Below are 10,739 nucleotides of genomic sequence, written 5' to 3'. Positions count from 1 at the left end.
CTCAATATTTGTTAATTTGCACTGATTTGCTTAATGCTTTATAAGATACCCGTGAAAATTGTATTTATATTTTTTAAGATAATTTTAATGAGTTATGAAACAGTTATTATTTCTGGAGAACAGTGACAGGCTGTTTTGGAAAAGTTTGGGTTTGGAATTCTTTAATTTTCAGCTTTCTCCTCTTTCTTCTCCTCTTTTTAAAAACTACGAGGTGAGACATGTAGGTTTTGCTGTTTCCATTCAAATACTTTCTCAAAAGTTAAATTTCCACCACTGTGGGGAAAAGGTGATCTTCCTTGCATGGTAGGCTCCTATTTTAAATAAAAACAGTGCTTCTTTTCATAGAATGAAGATGCCGGTGACTACACCTGTGTAGCTGCCAATGAAGCGGGGGTGGTGCAGCGCAGCATGAGCCTGACCCTTCAGAGTAAGCTGCTTCATTAAATCCTGAATGTTCAACTTTAAAAATGCTGCCTAGCACAAAATGTTTGTTTTCTTTAACTTTATGGCAGGCACTTAGCAACAGATTTCATTGTGTGTCCAGTTTAGTTCTCTGCTAATACTGCTGCAGTTACCATCAAGCGCAGAACTGATAGACTTTGCTCATTCTTTTCTGTTTTATCTGACGTGCACAATGTAAAGCTCCAATGAATTGGTGTGAAAGCCTTTTTACATTTTCAATGGAGAAGTTTTCTTAGAGTTCACCACATTCCTCGAAGTATTAGTATATGCAATTCTATAGCATTTTTAAAATGTTTATTAAAGATAAAGGCTAATACATGTGAGCTCAAAGGCTCTTCCAAGAGACTCAAGTCCATCTTCCATGAAGTAACTGTGTGTCCTGGGTGGGATCCTTGTGCTCCTTATGGAGCTGTTCAGTAAAAGCAATCAAAAAGGAAAACTTTCCTAAGTGAAAAAGGTAGAAGATGTCAGTGGCCTACTGGAAAGTCTGCAGAAGCATGCCGGGGGCTGACTCGAAGATGTCACTGGGTGGAAAATGCAGGCAAGCCAAGTAATTTTGTGAATAGGCCCAGTATTTTACACGACGCATTTACGTTTTCTTCACTCATTTCTGAGAGACATTCTCAATCAGTATTTCCTAGCAGCAGCTTGGCAAACTACCACTCTGTTAGACTTGACCAGATCAGAGACATTAGAGAGATGTTTAAAATGCTGTCAACCAAAGTACATTTTTATTAACTAGTAAAGGTAGAGTATGGTGTATTGTTGGGGAGAAATAGTGATTTGTAATTAAGTGAGTCTGAGAAACATGGATTTTTAAAAGTGCCTTTATTGTTGGAGATGGTGGCACACAGCTATAATCCCCACACTTTGGGGATTATAGTTGCAACCCAGTCTAGCAACTTGATGAGACCTTATATCCAGATTCCAAAAGCCTGAGGATACAGTGTAGTTCAAAGACCCTGATTCAACCCTCAGTACTGAAAATAAATGATATCACTATTGTCTATTGTGTGCTAAACATTCCTTAGGTACACAAAGTTTCTTTTCTACAGATCTTTCCAGAAATGTTAATAGGCTGATAGGAGTCATGGCTCAGCAAGAAAAGAATACACAAGTACTATGCTACATTTTTAAAATAAATGTTATTCCCAGGAGCACTCTCCCCTCTCCATTGTGTGAATGTAGGTGTCGTACATTCCCTCCCAGGGAGTTTTTCATTGACCTAGTTTAAGAATGACTTCCTCAGATCAACTTACCCTCCTGACAGTGAATTCTTTTTTTACCAAATGAGGCATATAAAAAAGCCAACAAATGGTTCAAATTAAGATGAAAGTGCCAGAAGCAATATTTTGATTTAGATAAACTGCTCCTATTTGATTAATAATTATTTGAATGATGGAATTAACTGAACCTTGAAAATGTACATTTGGGATTTTTGTGTTATACGAATATATTATGTTATGGACAATTGACCATTCCAAATATGGCGTATAAATTAAGATTTTTTTTTTAGTTTTATTTATACTTCCTTTGGCTATAATAGTGTGAACAGATAAGCTTGCTGAGCCATGACTCCTATCAGCCTATTAACATTTCTGGAAAGATCTGTAGAAAAGAAACTTGGTATACCTAAAGAATGCTTAGCACACAATAGACAATAGCGATATCACTTATTTTCAGTGCTGAGGGTTGAATCAGGGTCTTTGCACTGAACATATCCTCAGCCTTTTGAGATCTGTGAGGTCAACGTGAACATCAGCTAAGAAGGCAATTGTGTGAAATGATACTGACGAACGAAAATGACATGCTGCGGAGCACCTGCTGAGGAAGACGGACTCCACATAAAGGAGCTACTTTTGCAAAAGACACGTCAGCAATGCCTTTAATGAGAGCACTAGCATATTAAATTACTAGTACAACAGCCTTCTACTTTTGCTTTATGCTGTATTTATTACAGATACTAGAATGTGCAGCCACAATCCTAAATTATCTGGTACTCCTTCCTTCTCACTGAACAGATTATGCCACTTTTCAGTTCATTCGCAATCTCACCCCACCATGCTCCTCATGAACGTGCATGCTGCCCTAGCTCACTTATTTAAAAATAAATTTTTTGAGAAGCCCTTTCAAGAAACCCCTGGTTTAGCCAGCCCTTAAAACCTTACATGCTACTGCATTGCAGGGTATATCAAGCTGTCTAGTCACACTGTCCGAAAAAGAAAAAGTTAATGTCATCTCCACACTGTGTCTTTCTGTCCAAGTCCAGCTGGATCTCCTTTCTACCCAGATAATACTGAACTTTGAAAATCCAGCTCAAATCCCTTCTACGTGAAAACATTTTCATATTCTATCTTACTTGGCACCACAGAACAAAAGAAAAATAACACTGTGTCGGCAGCTATGTGCAACTCCCCTTCCACACTTTCTTTCCCAAGACCTGCAGGCCTGTTGCCTGAGGTCAACACTGTTAACTCTTCTTCTCTTGAAACTGCTTTCTTTGGTTGCCAGGATGTCATTTTCTCCTGATGTTTTTCCTACCTCAGTGATCAGTCCTTTGTGTTATTTATAGACTTGTCTTCTGTCCTTCTCTTCACTAACATCATTACACTGATTCCCTCACTGGGTCACACTTCTAATCAGTTCTCATTTTTATGAAGCAGTCTTAGCCAGTAGTGAAAGACACAGATCTACATTACTTGCCCGCATATCTATTCTAAGCCTCAGCCTGAGTATCTTGCTGCCATCTCAACATCTGTATAGGAATGTCTTACCGATTCCTGAAATTTAGCAGTCTTAAATGGGTCAATTATCACCCACTCCTTACTGCCTTCCTAAATATCAGCTCTACATTCTATTGAATTGCCAAACATACACCATATTATATGATCAAAACCTTTTATCAATTCTTCCCTTTTCCATACTACTTGACACCAAAGTCCTGTCATTCCTACTTAAAATTCTTCACTATGTCTTCCTTTTCTTTTCCACTTCCGGTGGCATGCTTTAGTTTGATCTATGAGGTCATAATTATGCTCTCCTATCAGCATACATGTACCTATGCTGTAGCTATAGTACAGCACAGGTATATGATTAGTCACTTGTCTATTTTATGAGTGGACTATAAGCTCCTTGAGATAAAAATTTGTTATTTCTGTTTTCTGTACACCTGGAACAATGATTGGAAAATAGTTAGCTCTCAATATATATTTATTGAACAAATAAATAATGACCAGTGTTGAAAGAATAAGTTAATGATTACTACAGAAATAATCTAGAAAGAGAACTGAACATTCACCATGCAAAATGCAGGCAAAAACCTTAGCAACTCAAGGATATTGTCTTTGTTCCTTATCTAAAAGACAAATTAGTTGCTTGTAACAGGAAAGCTCTGGACTGGACACCCTTTTTAAGAACACATAGACTCAGAGTAGCAAGGAACAGAGCAGAATATGAATCCAGAAAGAGTGCAGCGCCCATGCTCCACCAGTTATGGCGAACCTTCTAGAGCTTTCTCCCCTATGGCACATGTGCCACAAGTTGGCCACCACTACTCTAAGCTTGGGGATCACTAAATAAATCAAAATTTTGTGAGTGGCTATTCTATCTACAAACTTTTTATTTGTGAAGTAGTATATTTATAAATAAACCACTTAGTGGTTTTATTCCAAAATATGATTACCATATAATCTATAACGAAGATGTTCATATAATTCCACAAAAACAGAATCCCTGTGTCCTTGTTTCCACAGGTCCTCCCACTATCACCCTTGAGCCAGCGGAAACTATCGTTAATGCCGGTGGCCAAGTCCGATTGGACTGTCAGGCAGCAGGAGAGCCTCATCCAACTATTACCTGGTCTCGTCAGGGGCACTCTGTCCCCTGGGATGAGCGAGTGAGCATGTTACCCAACAACTCATTGTATATTGCAGCTGCTCAGAAGGAAGATACTTCTGAATACGAGTGTGTTGCTCGTAATTTAATGGGCTCTGTCCTTGTCAGAGTGCCGGTCATTGTCCAGGGTGAGTGTGGTTAGAGAGATATTCGTGTTCATTAGCACAAAGGGTAACTCACACCATAACAGTTATTAAACCCCTTAATCTAAGTCTCCCTCAAGCATAAGATAGTTCTAGATGATAGGGATAGAACAACAACAACAACAACAAAATCACATCACAATTTACAGACCAGAAAGACTAAGTAGAGATTAGAGTTTTAAAATGCCAAGTTAATAATTCAAAATCTTAAGCTAAATTTTATAGTTGAAACTACACAAAATATATTCTCAGAAATCAATGTATGTATCTGCCTTAAAGAAGTTTATATGTCCAAAAAGAAAAAGAAGGGCTGGGGAGAGAGCTCAGTAGAATAATTCACTTGCCTGGCAAGTGCAAGGTCCTGAGTTCAATCCCTGGTACTGGAAAAAAAAAAGAAAGAAAGTAAATTTTGTGGTCTCTGACTCTTCCAGCAGCAGTGTCCATGTGAGTCTGGGTCTGATCTGAGAAAGAACTCTAACTTAAGTTCTTCACTCAGCCTAGACTTTTATTTTACCTCGAAGGGAAGCTCCCATAAGCTATTTCTCAAAAATCACAGATTCAGTTCTATATCCAGTCCATAACTTCAATGAAATGTGACACAGTCTTTTACATACAAGAGTGAAACAAAGCGCAGTGTTTTATTTGCAGTTCACGGTGCATTTTCCCCGTGGTCTGTCTGGGGGCCCTGCAGTGTCACCTGTGGGAATGGCATCCAGACCAGGAGTCGGCTGTGCAACAACCCTCGTCCAGCCAATGGTGGGAAGCCATGCCAAGGGCCAGATTCAGAAATGAGAAACTGCCAGAACAAGCTGTGTCCAGGTACACCCTGCATTCAGTTGGTTGCTGTGTGATTGGTAGATCTCAGCTTCTGTCGCCTGCCTATGGGGCTGCCTCCGTGTTTGTACTTGCAATTGAGATACAACCTGACAGCATCATGGTTCACCTTTGTGCAGTGGATGGCCGCTGGTCAGAATGGAGTCTTTGGGAAGAATGCACCAAGAGCTGTGGACGGGGCAACCGAACCAGGACCAGGACTTGCAATAACCCACCAGCTCAGCATGGTGGGCGGCCGTGTGAAGGAAATGCTGTGGAAATAATCATGTGCAACGTTAGGCCTTGCCCAGGTGAGAACCCTCAATTCTATTAGAATAAGCAAAACTTTTATATTTTAATTCCCACAAGATTATAGTTATAATTAAAATTCTTTTTATTGTCAAAAGATATGAAAGACTCCACCATTAAGAATACATATATTCTGTATGTTCTTAGTTCTATTTCATGCCCAAAACTTGTGACAATATGACATTGATCAATGTTAACTAGAATACTTGATTTAATATAACATGAAAACTGCTTCATCATTTGGTATTTTAATCATACAGAGAAAATTGAAACATTAAAAAACTAGCAAAATTGTAGAGGTGATTACTAATTTAAGTAACATCTAATCGAGCCACCCATTTTCAGGTGAGAAAGATTAGCCAGGTGAAGACCACAATACCAACAGCTGCCATTTGCTAAATACCAAATACCTAACATACAACAGAACCACACAGCTTCATATAGATGCTTTATTGACTTCACATTTTAGAGATTTTTAAGATTGAAGTGACAGAAATTCAACTTAAACAGGCTTAAGTTGTTTAAATTGAACTTGAAAAGTTCTTCTTTCAGGTGTGATAGAATGCAAGAGTTTGCCCAATGCCTTTACTAGTATGTTTTCCATGTCTTGTCTCTGCTTTTCTCTGTTTGGCTTTATTGTCTATTAAACTCATTATATGTGTGGGAAAAAATGATCTGGCACCTACTGCCACATGCAGGGGCTTGTAATCTAAGATCTCAGAGAAAAAGAGTTCTGTCTCCTGGAGTTGCTACCAGCCTCCGAAGAAGAACCCTAATTGGTTTTGTTTGATTTTGTCATATGCTTATGTCTGAACTCAGCTGAATACGGAAGGGTACTGTGATCAGCAGCCTGGGCTATGTCTGCATCCACCTAGTGTCCAGATGAACAGAGCTCCTTCTCTGCTCTTTCAAAAGAAATATACAACAAAGGCAGGGCCACTTGTTCATTCATTTGTCTAACCTGGAAAACAGAATGTGGCAAAATCATCAGGACTCTACAAATTTTGAAATGAAAAGTATAAGTATCCACAGCCTGCGGTGCTGCAGAAATCACTTGCAATGACATCTGCCACATGTCTAATGTGGTTTTTTTTTTCTTTTAAGATTTTGTCAAATACATTTTTAGTGCAAATTCTTTTTGGCTAGAACATTTGGATGACTATGTCTGCCTCTGTCGATGAAGGATAACAATAAGTACTACCTCAGTCATAAACTAGTTAATTATGAGAAATTGCCATCTACATTCTTAAGTATTTTCTAAACAGTTCAGACAGATAATTTTCTTATTACTTGATTTTCAAGTTATTGTTTTGGTATCTGATAAGTTACATTAAAAAAATTTAGTTGCAGACATTACTGCCCCTATTTTGGTTCATATCTTGGTTAAATAGCTGCTAAAGAAACACTTTATATGACCTAAGTCTAGAAAATTCTAATACAAAAATATGACCTGACACTGATTTGTATGTAAGAAAAACCATACTGTTGACTCTAGACCATATACATGGCAGGAAATATGCAGTTGTTTCAGTCGACTGGTTACACGCTGTAAAATGCTAGTTACCAAAAGGAAGGCATTAATATTATTCTTTGCTATAGGTCAATTTTGTTTTGTTTTGTTTTTAGGAAGCAGGTAAGTGTTACTCCAGATTTTTAATTCATGAACATTATGTAATGGAGAAAATTTATCAGAGGTACAAGAGTACAAATTGTCTTGTTGTTGAAATCCAAGCACATGGTAACTATGAAGTGGAATCAGGCTCAAAGAAGTAGACTTCTGGTGGGCTTGAACACAGGTTATTATTGTTGAAATATTTGTGTTGTCCCTAATCACATTAGGCATGATGGATGGATGGCCTTGCTCATGAGCTTCTTGCTCCTTTTGCTTTCCCCTGACTATGGATTGTAAACAGATACTTAGCTAATAATTAAAGGCTCAGTTCTGTTTACATGTGATAGTTTGATTAAATTTAATTTTAATAAAGTAGCCTCATTTGGATAGTTTTAAGCATTTATCTTGGCATGAAATAGGCCTTCTGAATTTCCCTAGATACAAATTCCTTTGAAAATCTAACCAGAAGGATAAAAGAAGAACATCATTACTGAGTTAATCTATTTATATACTTCTTTATTTTAAACAAACATGGTCTGTATCTTGAAACACTGTCTCCTGGTGGGTTTGTAGTTCCCGGAGGATGGAGTTCTTGGCAGCCCTGGGGTGAATGCAGCAAAAGTTGTGGAGAAGGTACCCAGATGCGAACCAGGCTTTGCAACAACCCACCACCATCGTTTGGCGGGTCCTACTGCGGCGGGGCAGAAACACAAATGCGAGTGTGCAACGAAAGGCACTGTCCAGGTAAGAGGATCAGACTCTTTCTGCCTTTAATTAATTAACATCTACGTCCTATCTGAACAGAATGTCAACAAGAATCTATTGCATCCTGACCCACCCAGGAACGTCACCTAGCCTAAGAATGCCCAGGATTGAACTTGATTTTTTGTTTACTTGATCATTTTTATAACCAATGACATATGTTTTCTTATTAATCCAGTTGATGGCAGGTGGTCGCCTTGGGGCAGCTGGAGTGCCTGTTCTGTGTCTTGTGGAGGAGGTACCAGACAGAGAACAAGGGACTGCTCTGATCCTGTCCCCCAGTATGGGGGAAGTAAATGTGAAGGGAGTGATATCCAGAGTGACTTTTGCAATACTGACCCTTGTCCAAGTGAGTGTTGGAAACAGTGAGTCAACATACTTTCTTAAAGTTCTCTCATGACCTAAAATCCTTAGCTATATACTATTCTGTTAATTGATTCTTCAGCCCTTGGTTTCGGCTATTGAAATATATGACTCCCGACAGAAAGTCTTAACTCATCAAGAACAGAAACCCTATCTCGTTCATACTCCTCAGCTCCTGGGTATTTTAAGGTGACAAACAATAAGTGTATTTAAAAAGGAATTACATACTCACTGGAATGTACATTCCACTGCTAGTCAAAACATCTGCCTTTGGAAGTTGTCCATAGATGTGTATGGTTCTTTTCATTTCCTAGGGAGAGGCTTTTCCACCCTCTTTGGATGAATGTCATTGTTTCGCATTTCTCATTTTTAGCACTCTGTTTTCATGTCACATTGTTCATGTTGCAGTCCATGGTAACTGGAGCCCTTGGAGTAGCTGGGGGACCTGCAGCCGGACGTGTAACGGAGGGCAGATGCGGCGGTACCGAACATGTGATAACCCTCGTCCCTCCAATGGAGGAAGAGCCTGTGCGGGGCCAGATACCCAGGTCCAGAGGTGCAATACTGACCTGTGTCCTGGTGAGCTTCTTGATTCTTCGCTGCAGAATGAGCTCAGTGCTTCACTTAGTGCTTGTTGGGGTAGCTTCATCATTTCAGATTATGAAATCAAGATTGACTAGGCAAGGACACCTTAGATTTAGATTTTAAAACCAACACTGGTTAACATTGACCATTCAATCTGGTTTGCAGTGGATGGAAGCTGGGGAAACTGGCAGAATTGGAGCCGTTGTTCTGTCTCTTGTGGAGGAGGTGAAAAGACTCGGATACGGCTCTGCGACAGCCCACTGCCCTCTAAAAATGGTCGTTTCTGTCGAGGAGATGCTACTCAGGTGGCGAGATGCAACACACAACCATGTCCAGGTAAGCGACTGCTTTAGGCTGTCAGGATGTGGCCAGCCTACACGGAGAGCCTGTGTACAAATCGGGAAAAGGTGTCACTTTGAGCCCATAATTTACAAAATAGTGCTAGCCCTAGCATAAAAATTAGAGAAATATTGTGCTTTTTTGCCCTTAGTTGGTACAGTTCTGTATCAATACTCAGAGTTGAGTTTTAGCCTACACTTGCCCCTCTGGCTTTCTTATGGAAAGCTATAGTCTGCACTGCTGTATATTGTAGTTCTGCACTTGACAGGCAGCTCTGGGTTTGTAGCAGAGTAAGACTCCAGCCTGCATGTATGTAAGGGTAGGGCAGCAACTCAATCTCTAACAGTAATCGTGCACTATCACAGGCTGTTTGTTCATTCACAGATGAAGAGGAGTGTGGAAAGTAAAATATTATTACTCTCCTAATCTAAAAGCTATGGCTACTTAAACTCCCTTATAGACTTGCTGATAGAATTTTTAAAAGTTAGCACATGACTAGCTCAGTAAGCTCTCACTTGCCTCATCATTTTAGCGAACACTTTATTTCAGTTATGGGGCTGGATGATGATTTGTATTCGTTGGCTAATAAAATAAGATTACGATATGCATAGATGGGAAAGAGACTGGATTTATGGGGCTGCTGGGTGTTACATAAAAATAGAATGTTTTAAAAGCTTATTTATTTCACTTTTAAATTCAGATGTCATAGGACCTTTTTGATGCTTGAGAAAAGATTTGTAACATCTCTGAATATTTATTGGCTTTCTTTTCTCCATGTAATGTTGATGGGATTGCTTCCTTATCCAGGAATGTTTTTTCTTTCCCCAATAGGTGGGCCCCAACGAGCCAGAGGAAGTGTTATTGGAAATATTAATGATGTTGAATTTGGAATCGCTTTCCTTAATGCCACAGTGACAGATAGCTCAAGCTCTGATACTAAAATAATACATGCTAAAATTACCAATGTGCCTCGAAGCCTTGGTAAGTCTCTTTATCTCCCCAGTTTCATTTGAAATTTATAGAGTATACTACTAGATAAATCATCACTATAATAGTCTATTTTTTCAGCATAGTCTTTAGCTTTATCCAGTAGGAAGCTCCTAAAGATATACAAGGCACTGGTATTTATTTTGTCTTAGTAAACATTAGTGTCATTCTTGTGTATAACATACTAAGAAAACAATAAAAACTGCCCATCATATTTTGCTTTGTGAGAGCTGACGAGATAGCTCAGCCAACTGGGCATGTGCTTAGGCAAGTGCAGGGACGCAGGTTTGATCTCTGGCACCATATGCTATACCAGCCCCATTCCCAGGCACGCTGAGCCAGCTACCAAGTCTGGGTGTAGTGGCACACACCTGTAATCCCAGCACTGGGGAAGCAGAAAACAGGAGGATCACTATGAGTCTAAGTTGCATAGTGAGACCCTGCACCAAATACATAAAAAAGAAAGAAAG

General features: G+C 39.3%; 1 protein-coding gene across 1 annotated transcript in view; it reads left to right on the top strand.

Moving 5' to 3' along the window:
- Hmcn1 (hemicentin 1) overlaps positions 1–10,739 on the top strand; it is a 474,287-nt gene that overhangs the window by 424,982 nt on the left and 38,566 nt on the right. The window contains exons 85-93 of the mRNA XM_023704108.1: positions 346–427; positions 4,215–4,484; positions 5,148–5,318; positions 5,453–5,623; positions 7,807–7,977; positions 8,174–8,344; positions 8,767–8,937; positions 9,109–9,279; positions 10,114–10,263. Coding sequence (XP_023559876.1) covers positions 346–427; positions 4,215–4,484; positions 5,148–5,318; positions 5,453–5,623; positions 7,807–7,977; positions 8,174–8,344; positions 8,767–8,937; positions 9,109–9,279; positions 10,114–10,263 — 1,528 coding nt within the window. The remainder of the gene's footprint in view (positions 1–345; positions 428–4,214; positions 4,485–5,147; positions 5,319–5,452; positions 5,624–7,806; positions 7,978–8,173; positions 8,345–8,766; positions 8,938–9,108; positions 9,280–10,113; positions 10,264–10,739) is intronic.

Source organism: Octodon degus, unplaced genomic scaffold, assembly GCF_000260255.1.
Source record: "Octodon degus isolate 3935 unplaced genomic scaffold, OctDeg1.0 scaffold00188, whole genome shotgun sequence".
NCBI lineage: Eukaryota > Metazoa > Chordata > Mammalia > Rodentia > Octodontidae > Octodon > Octodon degus.
This window is presented reverse-complemented; position numbering and strand designations above follow the sequence as displayed.